This window comes from Microtus ochrogaster, chromosome 10, assembly GCF_000317375.1.
Source record: "Microtus ochrogaster isolate Prairie Vole_2 chromosome 10, MicOch1.0, whole genome shotgun sequence".
Lineage (NCBI taxonomy): Eukaryota > Metazoa > Chordata > Mammalia > Rodentia > Cricetidae > Microtus > Microtus ochrogaster.
Window position 1 is genome coordinate 43180134 of NC_022016.1, and position 15241 is coordinate 43195374.

At 46.3% G+C, this 15241-nt stretch overlaps 1 protein-coding gene across 3 annotated transcripts in view; it reads left to right on the forward strand.

Annotated features, from left to right (window-relative positions):
* LOC101999974 (protein DDI1 homolog 2) overlaps nt 1-8644 on the forward strand; it is a 43650-nt gene extending 35006 nt beyond the window's left edge. The window contains exons 2-4 of one of the 3 annotated variants that reach the window (XM_013348387.1): nt 997-1186; nt 4221-4283; nt 6571-8644. In XM_013348387.1, coding sequence (XP_013203841.1) covers nt 6603-8348 — 1746 coding nt within the window. In that variant the 5' untranslated portion in view covers nt 997-1186; nt 4221-4283; nt 6571-6602 and the 3' untranslated portion in view covers nt 8349-8644. Of the gene's footprint in view, nt 1-996; nt 1187-4220; nt 4284-6570 lie in introns of those variants that run through there. The other 2 variants (XM_013348386.1, XM_026782384.1) reach the window with 2 other exon arrangements.
* The last annotated feature ends 6597 nt before the right edge of the window (nt 8645-15241 follow it).

Consider the following 15241-nt stretch of genomic DNA (forward strand, 5'->3'; position numbering starts at 1 on the left):
CCTGCCTCTGCCTCCCGAGTGCTGGGATTAAAGGCGTGCGCCACCACCGCCCGGCTACACTGGTATTTCCTAACTTTACAGGCATAAATCAAACATGGGTAACTGTTCAATTTTAAGTAGAAATAAAAACCACACAGGGAGCCAGGCGGTGGTGGCCCACACTTTTAATCCCAGCACTTGGGAGGCAGAGGCAGGTGGATATCTTTGAGTTTGAGGCCACCCTGGTCTGCAGAGTGAGTTCTAGGACAGGCTCCAAAGCTACACAGAGAAAACCTGTCTTGGGGGGAAAAGGAAGAAAGCCGCACAGAAAAGGATAAAGCGAAGTGGCTGTAGTGGGCGGTACCCCTGTAATCCCACCACTGGCCTCAGGCAGATGGAACAAGATGTCAAGGAAGGTCCGGATTATAGACGCTTTCTCAAAAGTAAAAAAACAAAGGAGGACAGGGAGATGACTTTGTTATAGCGCTAGCTGCAGTGGCTGTGCAAGCCTGTTGACCCAGGCTTGATCCCCAGAGCCCTTGATGGGTTTGGTCGCATCTGTAGTCTCAGCGCTCCTACCCCAAGATAGGACATGGAAGCAGAACTGCCTAGAAGCTCACGAGCTTGCTGGCCTGAAGTATGCAACGCAGCAGCAGAAACAGGAGACCAAGTAGAGACAAGGACCAGGAGTTGGAGGCCAGCCTCCACTCCACACTGGGTTCAAGGGCTTGTCTCAATCAGAACACTATAGGGAGGTGTAGAGGCAGGCACACAGGCAGGAGGAAGGTGAGTTGGAGGCTGTTAGACTACAGCAGGAATCGAGGTCATTCTGGATTACATAGCAAGACTTTGTCTTCCAAATCAGATGTAAAGCATTGCTGCTTTCAGGTGTATAGTAAGGGTGTCTTTGTGTTTCTGTTTAAGCCTTCTCTTTTCCTGGTCCTGTTCTTCATTGGTTGAATGTGGGGCTAAGACTCGATTCATTTACTGCTTTTCTTTGCTTTTCTTCTTTCAAAGTGTTCGATTGACTTGAAGAAAAATGTACTGGTGATCGGCACTACAGGCTCACAGACCACCTTCCTTCCTGAGGGGGAGCTACCAGAGTGTGCCCGCTTGGCATATGGAACTGGTCGAGAGGACATACGGCCAGAGGAGATTGCAGACCAAGAATTAGCAGAAGCCATTCAAAAATCAGCAGAGGATGCAGGTATTGGGGCTGACCATTTGAATAGTGCTTTTGTTAGTGGGGTGACGGCCTTCCTAGGAATGAACCTCGTTGTTGAGCAGTAGTTGTGTTCTCTGTCTTCTTACTCCTCTTTCCATCTCTTAATACTGTGGTGAGAAAGAAGCTCCTGGGGCTGGAAAGTAGAGCACTTGCCCAGCACACGTGAAGCCCTGGGCTCAGTCCCCGGTACCACATAAAGTGGATGAGGTGGTATACACCTGAAATTCTAGCACTCAGAAGGTAAAGGTGGGATAGTTGATGGAAGGCTAGTTTGGATATCCAAGACCCTGTCTCAAAAAGGAGGAGAGAGGATGGACGGGTTTGCATTGTTATAGCTCGGCAGCTAAAGACACTTGCCACGGAAGCCTAGAACCCAGAGCGCATGTGAAGGTTGAAGGAGAACACCTACTCTACAGTTATGCTCTGACATGTCCATGCCCACAAATAGGTGCCATCATAGTAAAAGGATTCCTATTTCAGCAGATCAAGAAAAAGAACCTAGGAAGCTGGGCGTGATGGCACACACCTTTTATCCTTGCACTCCTGGAGGCAGAGGCAAGTGGATCTCTGTGAGTTGGAGGCCATCCTGGTCTACAGAGCAAGTTCCAGGATAGCTCTGACTGTTACACAGAGAAACCTATCTTGGAAAACCGAAAAGAGAAAAAAGAATTTAGGTATAATGGCATATACCTGTAATAGTAGCAGTCCGATACTGAGGCAGAAGAATCACAAGTTCAGGTCAAAACAACAACAACTAGAGAAGCCTTAATCCCAGCACGACTCAGGAAGCAAAGCTGATCTCTACCTATGTGAGTTCAGGCCACGTTGGAGCCAGGATCCAGTGCCGTGTTCAAGGTTAGGTCATTCTTTGCTTTCGTGCTTTAAAGCATCCTGTTTTGTTCATAAAGAGTTCTACAGGAAGCATACACTTTCAGATCAGCAGTATCCCTGGAAATGCATTTCATTTCTCAGCACGTTTATTGATTTGAAGGAAGGCATTATCACTATGACTAAAGAGTGAAAATGTTCACCAAAAGTGCTGCCTCCAAAGAAGAACCAGTGACGAGTGTAATCTTACTTTAATCAATTGTAGCACTTATGCTTGCTGAGGTCTCAGACTAAGGCCACATAGCAGTGCTTTGAATCCAGGTTCCCCTAATGCCTTCTGAATATGAAGAAAGATGAGTCTTCTGAGGAAAATGGATCAAGACAACTTCCCTGAAATTCCCCATCTATTAACAGAACAGTGACTCATGTGCATTTTCCAAAAACTGAAAAGATTTAAGTTTTAAGTGAATTGTCTTGAAGTCTTGGTCAGGATTATTTATCAATGTGACCATCTTTGTGGTACAGTGCGTGAGAATTATGAACTCATGGAATAACTTTCTGCCCAAGAAAGAGATAATATAATGTTTGAAAAGCTTTGTTATAGCCGGGCGGTGGTGGCGCACGCCTTTAATCCCAGCACTCGGGAGGCAGAGGCAGGCGGATCTCTGTGAGTTCGAGACCAGCCTGGTCTACAGAGCTAGTTCCAGGACAGGCTCCAAAAACCACAGAGAAACCCTGTCTTGGAAAAAAAAAAAAAAAAAGAAAAGCTTTGTTTTGTATCCGGGCGGTATTGGTGCATGCCTATAATCCCAGCACTCGGGAAGCAGAGATAGGTGGATCTCTGAGTTTGAGGCCAGCCTGGTCTACAAGAGCTAGTTCCAAGATAGGCTCTAAAGCTACACAGAGAAACCTTGCCTTGAAAAACCAAAAGAAAAGTAAAGTTTTGCTATGTTTCCCTAGAGCACGTGTAGGCATGTAGCTTTAAACCTCTGGATCATGTAGCTGATGGAACTTCCAGGTTGGCCTTGGTCATTGTCTGGTCCCACTTCACTATGTGGAAAGTAGGATTTTGGTTGCAACCAAGGTATTTTTTGGAAGGAAGGAGAGAGAGTTTTGAGTTACCACAATCATTTTAATCTTCCTGGAGGGTCAGTGCCAGTGAGCTCATCCACCTCCTTAGCGTATGGACGGCAATTTGGCAATTTCGACAGGCTGCTGACATTTTAAGATAGCATTTCCCCACATAGCCACGTACCGTAATTAGAGAAACATTAACTGATGGCAGCCGTATCCTAACCCGGTCAGTAACACTTAACCTTCTGAAGTGCGCATCACGTTCAGGGTACTAAAGTAACTGCCACCTTTTCAGCATCAGCAAAGAAAAGCACAGACCAGTTTTAGAAACCACCGATCCATGGAACCCTTGCTACTAACACACGTAACCTGTGTTGATTTTTGTAGTGTTCTAACGGTGTGATTCTACAAAGTTAGACTTGATTTATTAGGAGAATCGACTGCTTGGGATCATTAAAATCATGATTCTTTACATGATATGTGGAAGTATTTCCAGAAAGTTGTTTATCTCTAGAAAATTATCAGAGTATCTTTACCCTCTGTATCCATCTACAGACTGACTTTAGGAGCTGTCTGGCATGTCTGTATGCTGGTTAACTGTGAAGAAGGCAGCATCAGGGACTTAGCCACTCTCGGTTTGTCTTCAGAAAATGAGTGAGAGACAGGTGTGCTGGCACCTGCCTAAAAGCCCACGCTTGAAATGTCAAGTTCTAGGTCAGTCTGGGCTACATAGCCATACCTTGTCTCAAAACAGAAAAATAGAACTGTTGAGCAGTTGGAAAGCTTCTACCCTGCCCACTAACTCTTCTAGGTGGCTGTCAGGCAGCTCTTCTGATGGATCGACTTTGCCTCCTACATCTGTGCAGAGCTGTGAAATAATTTCTTTCCAAGTACAGTTAAAAATCTGTTGATGTAGAAACCTTGTTGGTTGTATTTGGAGAGAATTGAGGCAACCAGCAAGTCTTTGGGATGCCCAGGCTGTGGAAACATCCCTCAACATGGACTCCTCGCTCCTCATTTTAAGGATGGGAAGGATTGAAGACTACAGCCCTGCATGCTGTGTGGTTCTGCGTTCTTAACCCACGTTTGCTTGTCTGTTTCCTAATCCAAACAGAGCGTCAGAAGCCATGATGCATGTAGTGTGTGTGTGCTGCAGCTGGAGTGGGCACCAGACCAGGTATTTATAGACACCATATTACCTTCCATCCAGTTGTCCTGTGCTCTGAACAGTCTCTGTCTGGAACCATTTTGGAAACTCAAGACTTGCCATCTCTGTTTCTCCCTGTTCAATCTGGTTACAACTAGCCTGTATATACACTTTTATGTATGTTGGCATGTACATGTAGGCTTAAATTCTTGTTTAGAACGTTACTGTTTATGGGAACCGTCTAGGAGAGTCTTAGTGAAGATACTATGTACCCACCACCTCTGACAGTTGAGGACACCGAGTCGAGTCAAGACTGTCGGCATTATGGCAGCTTGTTGCAGGTGATTTTTTAGATGTCTCAAGCCATTTTGCTTTGAAAAGCTGGAAATCCTTGTACATTGGAAGTTTATAGAAGGACAGAGTTTCATCTTATTGAGCAGAAATGGAAACTTGAGCCGGATGACTTACCAGAATCATAGCAATGGGTGGGCAGGGCATGGTAGTGCCTCCGGCATCCCCTTCTTAGGAAGTTGAGACAAGAGGATCCAAGGCTTAAGACCACCAGCCTGGACTGTGTAGTGAAACTTACTTGGGAGGAAAATTGTTAGCAGAACTTAGATTTTTTTTCCTCGAATGGTAAGAACTGATACTTGGCCTCGTCTTCCGCTTTGGCCTGACATGACTGTGGAAGGCAACTGCTGCCACTTCTGTGCTGTCGGCAGGGCTGTGTCCGTCTGAGTACGTTCACTGATTTTATCTGGAACAGCTTTGATAATAACAAGGGTTTGGAGGCTGGTTGTAATTGGACTCATAGCATTTCATTCTCGTTCTCTCTCTGTCTCTCTTTCTCTCTCCTTTCCTCCCTCACTCTCATTTTAAGGTCGTTAGGCTTGGTTAATGTCCGCCAGCCTCTTTTTCTAATTCCCCTGTTGCACTAGCTGTTTTGGTTTCAGAAGGATGACATACATGCTGCTCTTAGAGTGAGTATAAAGTCTAAGCTGGGCAGTGTGTCATGCGCCTTTAATCCCAGCACTCGCGAGGCAGAGGCAGGCTGATCTCTGTGAGTTCGAGGTCCTGGTCTACATAGTAAGCTCCAGGACAAATGACTACATAAGAAATCCTGTCTTGGCCTGGAGGGATGGCTCAGCTGTTAAAGGCTAGGCTCACAACCAAAAATATGAGAGTTTGGTTCCCAGCACCCACGGCTGTCCCTCCATGTACCAAATTAAAAAAAAAAAAAAGAAAAGAAAAAAAATCCTGTCTTGGGGCCTGAGAGATGGCTCAGAGGTTAAGAGCATGGGCTGCCTTTCCAGAGCTCCTGAGTTCGGTTCCCAGCAACCACATGGTGGCTCACAACCATCTATCTAGTGGGATCTGATGCCCTCTTCTGACATAAAGGCTTATGTGAAGAGCGATAAGTCTTCAAATAAATAAATAAATAAATTAATAAATAAATAAATAAATAAATAAGGGAAAAAAAGAAATCCTGTCTCAACCCAGAAAAAAGATAGGGTGTCTGGCCTTGGAATCCTAACTGCTCTCTGCATTGTTTGGAAGCCAGCTGTGCTAGTTAGTGTGTGTTGTAATGCCCGCTTTGTCTGAAGCAGGAGGAGTGCTTGCTGCAAGTCAGACCAGACAGAACTGCATTATAGGGCTAGAGAAGCAGTGCCTCCCTGGCATGCATAAAGCACCACATAAACTGGGAACACTGATGCACACCCATAATTCCAGTGTTTAATCAGATGAATAAGAAAGTGCACTGGAGGCAGTGTGGTGGCCCATGCTGTAATTCCAGCCCCCAGGAGGCTGGCATGTGAGGATCACTGATAGTTCAAGGCTCATCGCTCCCCCCCCCCCCTTAAATATAAGAAGGGAAAAGAACTCAATGAGAATGCAAAATTCCCCAGCAATAAATAAGCAACCATGCCTGTTTGACATGATGGGACACTCCCAGCAGCCAGCATTCCAGGGTCAGGCCAGCTCAGGCTACATAGTGAGACCCTGCCCGCAATAAATACATGCTTAGGTAAGCATCTGTAGTGTGAACACTGACACAGCCGTTAGGAAGTGCATGCTGACAGCTCTTTATGTATGGGATTTAGTAATGTTTATTAGAGACATACTCAGTTTTAGGTTCAGTGATGCTAACTCATTTATCATAGAAAGATTTGTATTTTTTTTTTTAGCCTTATGTTTGCAAGACAGACCTAAATTAAAAGACTTGCTTTTATTCTATTGAGATTTCATTCTTTGATAATTTAGTGGTCTAACTTTTCTTTTTTTCTTTTTCTTTACTTAAAAAAAAAAAAAAATACAGAGAAAAGCAGTAAAGAATCTACCTCACTGGGAATGTCATCATTGCTGACTTCAGATGAATTCAACCATCCAGCCCCTTCTTCAGGGCAGAGTCCTGAGGTTGGTAGCCCCACGAGTCTTGCTCGCTCTGTCTCTGCTTCAGTTTGCGCCATCAAGCCCAGTGACCCCAATAGCATTGAACCTATAGCTATGGAGGCTGTGAAGGCTTCGGCTGAATTCCAGACAAACTCTCCGAAAACAAATCCTCCTCCTCTGCAGGGCCTTCCTGATCTCTCTTCCCCACCAGACCAGAATCCAGCTATGCCTTTGCATAATTCATCCGAAGAAGCATTTGTTGCAGATAATCCAGAGAAGTTTGCTGTTGGAGGAACTCAGGGCCTCAGAGTTTATCTCCACACCAGACAGGACACTAGTTTATCTCTCACAACTACTGGGGTGTATGAGCCACAGGGATTTGTGGAAGAAAAGAGTTGGCATCCAGAAAATCAGAACCCAGGTCAAGTGAATGGCCCTCAGCAGCCCAGAGAAACACACAGAGGGAACGGTCAGCAGAGTGCCCCACATGACCAACAATGTCCCTGTGACATAAAAGAAAATCAACAGGACCAAGAAAACATTGTCAGTTTGGAAGCTGTGATGAAAGGAGATGAACTACAGACAAATGCTCATCTTCTAGATACAGAGAAAAGTCTTGTAGCTTCAGGGCACTATAGCTGCTCATGCCCAGAAACACTGATGGACGTGGATACAATTGAACGGTCTCTGACTGCCGTGTGCAGCTTCATGGGCGGGCAGGATGCCAGCATCAGGAGCCCTGGTGCACCGCATCTTACTTCCGATAATCCCACGATGGAAGTGGAAGCAGTACACTACAGCCCCTCACCTGAAAGCATGGAACATTCCGTCTCAGCTTGGGATTTGCAGCCCCCAGAAGATAATGTTGAAGTGTCTGCGATGGATAGCAAAGAAAGCAGCGCTTCCTCTTCCCCTCTGAGTGACCACGGTCAGCCCTCTGTGGAGGCAGCCGAAGAATTTTGTTCATCTGTCACAGTGGCCTTGAAAGAACTGCATCATCTTTTGGTCATTAGCTGTAAGCCAGCTTCGGAAAATGCACCTGAAGATGCTAACTGTCTGTCAGAGATGCAAGCTGAGAGCCAAACAGGTACTTTGGACCTTTCCAGAAGGGGGGCCCAGAGTGAGAATTCGACCCCTAGTGACCAGTATCCACAAGTCTCCTGTCACCAGGCCACCTCTGAATCAGAGAAGACAGAAATCATAGGCACCACAACTTGTCTTGGCATAGAGCATGAAGCGTACACTAGCTTCAGGGGTCTGGGTGATGGCTTGTCACCTGGCAAAGAAGGTGTCTCCAGACCAAGGGAGTCAGTCAGGAAGAACTGTTCTGTCGCCATAACCTCAGCTAAACCATCTGATCAGCCACATTGCACCTCAGATGTGAAAATTTCACCCACATTTGCAGCAGGTGAGGAGGGTACCCCCAGTCAGCCTTCCGAGCACGTGCAGAATCCAGGCACAGACGGGCCGGAGACCAGCAGTGTTTGCCCTGGAGCTGCGCCGCCCTCCCATGGATTGGACCCACCTGCCACACAGCCCTTGTCTTCTCTTCCACCCTTCATCTTTCCCACTGCAGATGTTAACCGGATTCTCGGTGCCGGCTTCACTCTGCAGGAAGCCCTTGGGGCTTTGCATCGAGTTGGTGGGAATGCAGACCTCGCACTTCTTGTTTTGCTAGCAAAGAACATTGTAGTCCCTACGTAATTGTGGGAAAGCGGCTAGACCGTACCCCATTCCCTCTGTGAAAGCTCTCTCCACACAGACACACTCACCACATACATACACAGTATATGTAGAAACCAACCTGCAAGCAAAATGTTGAGCCAGATTTTTTTTCCCGGCCAAAGTAATTTATGATCTTTTGTCTGATGAATTTGTCTATTTTACTTGTTTAAAATTTGGGCCTTTTAAAATGTCTTGGCAGTATGTGCATACAAAAGCTTTTTATTCTCATTAAGATGATGTGTTCTGTAATAAAACAGATGGTTTTGTGTATAGCATACCATTTTAGATGAGTGAGTGCTTTTGAAAGCAGGAGCCACACGAACCCTGCCACCCATGCAGCTAGGAACAGGCCAGCCACTCCTGGCTCTGGCTGTGCTGTGTGCAGAATGTGGCTTGTAACAGAAAGCTGGAGAAGAATTCCATAACTCCTGGAGTTGTATGCTTTGGTTTGTGTGCTCAGGGTTGACATTTAAATAGGGTGAGCGGGAGGGCTTAAAACTTGGGCTGTCTTGTGCTTCATAGACTGCTGCATGGATTGATTGCCAGATACCTTTATGACGGTGGGTGGGGCGTGGGGGGATTCACATTAGGATGAAACATGGTGCTACTTGTATTAAAAAAGGGAAGGGGGAAAACTGATCATAATTCCATTTGCAAATGTCAAGGACTGTGAGTAAGAGATAAAACACTGGAATGTACTAGATATAGGACTTGGGGCATCCCACTGACACCCCAGCCCTCAGTGGCCAGTGGTCAGCTGCCAGGAGCCTAGCTTCTGAAACACACCTGCTGGGAAGGTCTTCCCATGCTCACTCTGAGCTGAGCGAGACTGAGTTAGAACCTTCGTCCCTGGTCTTCTTGGTGCTTAGACTGGTCATTCTGTGAGTGTCCTTCATGGCAGTGGGTACAACCGAAGTTCTGACGACGGTGGCCTTGGTACAGTTCCCATCCCTTTCTTTCCTCAGGAGTTTCTTTTCTAAGCAGGATCCATGTTTGTGTTCACCATGTTGAGTTAGAGCGGGGCGGAACGTGGAGATGCGTTTACCGTGGCCTTTTTAGTGTAAGTTCTCGCCTTGTAGGTCGTCCTGTGGGCCCCACTGTGCAATAATCCCTCCGCACAGGGCTGAAGGCATCCTTTCCTCTAACAAACTGTTGTCTCAGATGTCTGGCAGGAATCTGGAATCTTGCTTTTCTCGAAAAGGATCTTGAGGATAACTCCTGGTTCCTAGTGAGAGTTTGGAATCGGTTTCTGGAGTTAGCACTAACTGATTTGTGTCTAAAGTCCACCTCTCTCTCTCAAGCTTGTTCTTTCCATCAGAATTGAAGTCATTGAGCACAGATGGGTTCATATCTCAGGAGTTGGTGAAACTTTAGGGCACTTACAGGGGTCTGTTCTCTGGTCCATTTCTTTCTGCCACGCTGCTTGTGCGCCAAGACTCACTCCAGCGACACGATGGCAAGTCACACAGTATCACGACCCTTTCTGGAGTTTGGAAGTGGTTGTTGGATGGCCTTGTGGTTTCCTTTCTCCATTAGGCACTCAGAACATCAGGCTAGCCGAGTTCTTGTTTCAAACAAGCACAGCCTGTCTGCCCTTTGCTTGTCACACCAAAGATAAGTGTGTGACACAGGGAACCTGCTCCCAGGAGGCTCTTGCCCGGCGTAGAGTTGTGGCTAAAAGATCAAGTACTAGCACACTGAGGCCTGGTGTTTGCTTTGGGGGAGTGGAGGTATATTTTAGGTTTACAAATCTTTGGGGCCACAGGGTGGGGTTTGTAGAGAAGGTACTGATGACAGACAGCCACTACTGCCCCCCACCCGCACCCCAGAAGGCCTTCTGAACAGAGAAATTGGCGTGCAAGACCAGTGCTTTGGCCACTGATTTTTTAAAACGGATGATGGGAGAGAGCCCTAGGCGGTGTCAGATACCAGTCTGGAGAAGATTTCACTACAGTAGTTTTTAATGACTCTACATGTATGTTCATTTTTAGAAGCAAGCTGATAGACCAGATGGTCCTTCGGAATCCTTGGACGAAGCTTAGCTCACTCTCCAAATACTGTGTTCCTTTAGGTCATTACTTTCATTTCAGCATGTTACTTTTGAGTTTTAAACTCTTGTCAAGAATAAATAAAAGACCAGGCATGCTGGCGTATACCTTTAACCCCAGGAAGCAGGCAGATCTCTGCGAGTTCAAGGCCACCCAGAGCTACATTAGTGAAATCCTGTCTAAAACCAGAAGGGGGGAGGGATCTTTTGTCTGACATTAGTAGAAAAGTAAAGTTAGGAATTGACTGACTTAATTCAGTTGAGCAGTCATAGAACAGGGGACATGAAAGGATGTGACCCCAGTAGACCTTCATTGTCAGATTTCACTCAGCTGACTCCCCAGGGTTAGAGCCCATCATCATGCATCCTGGTGTCGAGCATGTCGGACCACAGCCATAACCACAAGGGGCAACTCCTTTACCAAACATCGTCGGCACTAAACCTCCAGTGCTGATCTCCATTTATGCACCAAAGAGGATTTTCTTGTAAGACGTGTGCTGAAGCTGGTGTGCAGAAGGGGCTTGGTAGCCGGACAGCACAGCTGCAGCTGGAGCTTTGGCCCTTCGGATGTGCTAGTTCAGGCCTTTAGACCGCCCTAAGCCTCCATCCCACAGTTTGGGCTCCAGGTTGGTAGGTGACGAGAAGACCAGTTGTTTGGCACGGAAGCTTGAGTTGGTGGTGAAGATCCCAGCCCCTCTGACTGCGGTGTCTACCCAAAGCAAGAGGAATGATTTCATAACCAGCTTGTGTAGCGCCTGCCTGTTCGTCCCTCTCTACAGCTTTCTGTCTTTAGCTAAAGCCATAAGAATTTGTTTCAACTTTTCAGCTCATGTCTATAAATAAATATGTAAGCTATCATATAGAAGGTGATTGACAAATATTTTGCGTAGGTCGAAAAGCAGCTTCTGTGTCTACAGATGCCTGCACATCTGGCGGCTTTTCATCCTACCGTGTATATAGTAAACTGCCTTGCAAATAGCTGTGCAGGAGAGTCAAGGCAAATCTCCCTTGTTGTATGTTTTTTGTTGTTGTTCTTTTGGTGTTTTTGTTTTTTTGGGGTTTTTTTGTTTTTTTGTTTTTGTTTTTTTTGAGATAGGATCTTGCCATAGCCCAGGCTGGCCTCAAACTCATGGCAGTTCTTCTGCCTCAGCCTCTAGAATGCTGGGATTATAGGCTCACACCACCATGCCCAATTCACTCAGTGCATTCCGATTGCTACCTGTGATGAGCGTGAGCGATGTGGCTGAACTGGCTAGTGTATCATTAGCAGTGCTGCGGGGCTTACTGGGAGAACTCCTGCATAGCATGTGAGGTCCAGGCTTTGATCCTTACTACCAAAATAGAAAAGTAAAAGCTGATGTTGGTGATGCAGGAGCATGTGGCTGACTAGAAAGACAAAGGTCACCATGTACTTCCCTCCTGGAGAATGAAGGAGTCCCCTCTCAGTAGTTAATGTAAGATGAGATAGCGTTTTGTGTTTCCTGGGAATGAGTTCCTCTTTTTGACAGTCCCTGAGGGCTGGCACTGAGCGAGCTCCTGTGTGTGCGTCGCCTAATCCCCTGACTGTTGGCAGAGCCGCAGGAGGGACTTGGTGAGCCTTGGATGCACTTGCTTTTCTTTTGTGCCTTAATTGTTTTTGACTAGCAAAAGCATCACATCTTGGGAGTATCAGGGAGAAGTCAGAGGGGCAGCTCTCCAGGAGAGGGCTGGCCACAGGCTGTGGTCTCTGGCTTGTTGCCACTTTGATTCACTCTTACCCCGCATCAAACATTAGGTCTCCCCAGATAGGAGTTTCTGCATCCTGTATACCAAAAATGGTTTCTCCGTGTTTCAGAGGTTTTCTGTTATGTGTTTTGTGCTTTTAAGAGAAATCAAATCTTACTACATTCTAGATAAGAAGTCAGTTCCTCCTATCAGGCTGTGCAGTATGGGCAAGAGCCCATTGATCATCAAACATTGAGTAGCCCCGAAGCCTGGGAGCTCAGCAGCACCTGACCCAGACTGGCGCCTGGCCTTAGAAGCCTTCAGTCTAGGAGAGACATGAGGCAAGGTTCAACTAAGATCTGTTTTTACCTATTGGCATGCTTTTGTTTTCGAGAAGAGATTTAATGTAGCTCAGGTTGATCTTGAACTAGTAATCCTCAAGCAGATGGGATTAAGAGGTTATAGGCACATTTTATAATGTCTGGGTAGCCTGCTTTCATTTTTAAATATACTTGGTTGTAATTTAGAACTGACTGGGAAAAAAATCAAGGCCACAATGGAATCAGATGCTGTAAACCTAGAGTTATATTTTAAATGTTTAGTTTTGTTTGTTTTGTTTAAACAATTAGGGGCTGGATGTGGTGACACACACCTTTAAGCTGTAAATGCAAGGCCAGTCAGGGCTATGGGGAGAAACTGTCTCAAAATGAGTGAAAATAAAAAATGGATTGAGGATGTGGGGGAATGTAGCCCATTGGTGATGGGTAGAGCGCTTGCCTAACTGCCGGAAGCCTCAGTCCAGCCTGGACACTGCATGACCCGGGTGCGGCATATACAGGTAACCCCAGCCTGGAGTAGAGGCAAGAGGATCAGAAGTTCAAGGTCATTCTTGGCTACATCTTGAGTTTCAGCTTTGGTTACATGAAACCTTGTCTACAAAAAGTCGGGGGAGGGTTTTGGTAACACTTGCCTGGCATGTACAAGGCCCTGGGTGTGACCCCCCACCCCAGCACTGCAAAGAAAAAATAGTTTTAACTGAAAATTTAGAATTAACTGAAAAGATGCTGAGGGATCAATGTGTAATGCTGTTGACCAGAAATCAATTACCTTTCCTTCCCTGAGTATGGATGCCACACTGATTCGGGTGGGTGTGTGGCATCCTCCGCCCTCTGGTGAGCATGGCACGACTATCTGGGAGAGCAGAGTTCAGCAGAGGCCTCTGCGGTGTGCTATTTAAGGCAGCCGAGTGCAGTGTGGAACTGGAAACGCAGAGCAGAAAGAGTAGTCGGTGACGGGTGGGATGGCAGGCAGCATTGCTTTGCTCTGCAAGACATTCTCCAACCCTCTGAGATGGCCCAGCGTGTGCATTCCTGAAGCGTAGGAGAGTCGAGTGTTAGTGATTGTTAGGAATACACTCAAAAGTTACCCAGTAATTAAGACTGGGGCACTGGTGAGGAGGGGCTGTGTGAAGTGTGGTGGGGGGCTGCAAAGTTTTAGGACACTATCTAGGGAAATTACCAAGAAAATAGCTCAAGAACATAGGAGTTTCTTTACCTACAAAGTTTGAACCACAGATCAGGAGTTGGCATGGAGTGCAAGATCATATTGCTTCTTACAGAGCCGTGCTAAGTAAGCAACCTAAGATGGTTTTGAGTGGCTAATTTGGGTAAGGGGCATTTTCCCTGGGCCTATTCAGATGATGGGCAGTGATCATACTTAGAATTTGGTAGCCCACAACCTGCAGACTTAAATAAGTGTCAGTCTCGAAAATCCAAAAAATAAATAAATAAATAAATAAATAAGTGTCAGTGACTTAAATAAGAGTAGATCTGTGTTCTCTCATGAGCCAGCCAAGCCAGATCTGTGTTTACAGGCTCCTTGACTGGACCGTAGAGCCTGGGAGACACGTGGGCTCGTACCATTTCACCCCAGTGCTTGCGCGTGTTCTTCCCTGCCCTGCACACCTTTAGTTCTGGCAACAGACACCAGGGGAATCCTTTGTATAAATCGAATCTGCTCTGTCACACACCTGAGAGTAATTGTGCATTTGTATCCGGATCTCTTCATGATGAGTTGGGTAGTGGCTTCAACACCTAGCAGAGCCTTGTTGAGTGGTTTCCTGCCCCACTTGGCGGGCTGTGACTGGGAAGCCTGCTTTGCATCTTGTGCCTGTGTGTCACAAGGTGTCCTGGCTTTTCTTGAAGCGAGGCTGGTTGGCCCAATCTGCTTACCAGTGGTCCAGTCACATCGCATGCTTTGAGAGGGGAAACAGAATTTATGGGAACTGTACTCAGTTATCCCAGAGTTGGTCTCGTGCCACTGGTTAGGACCTGTTTGCAGCTGAACGCACTAGATGCCTTTGAGTTTGATTTTCTTTTTATTGGTCACACTTTGAAATATAAGTCAGCCCTGAATAATCCAAACACTTTATTTTATTTTTCTTCTTTAATAGGAATTTTCTGACGAAAACGTGATGTGTAAAACCTTTGATATTTAAGATAATAAAGTTTTTATCATAAGAAACTGTGTTTGATCTGTTCTTTTCAATTGAGATGGCTCTTCGCTCCAGCCCTTTTTCCTACCGGCCTTTGAAATTACTTCTGCCCAGGTACTGGGGCAATGTTTCTGCTCTTCTAGAGGTCCTGAGTTCAAGTCCCAGTACCCACATGGTGGCTCACAGCCATCTGTAATGGTGCCTCCTTCTGGCATGCAGGTGTACATGCAAGCAAAACACTACACATAATAAATCTTAAAAGAAAAAAAGTGGGGGGTTGAGAATGGGAGCCTCGCTGCTTGGTATAGTCCAGCTTTGCTGTGAATTACCTTAAAGGGCTGGGGAACGCACACCTTTAATCCCAGCACTTGGGAGGCAGAGGCAGGCGGATCTCTGGGAGTTCAAGACCAGCCTGGTCTACAGAGGGAGTTCCGTGACAGGCTCCAACTGCTACACAGTAACCCTGTCTCAAACCCCACCCTCACAAAAAAAAAAAAAAACAAACCTTTAGAGATGGTTCAGCAGTTAAGAGCACTGGCTGCTCTTCCACAGTTCCCGGGTTCAATTGCAGCATCCGCATGGCCGCTCACAACTGTAACTCCAGTTCCAGGGGAATTGATACCTTCA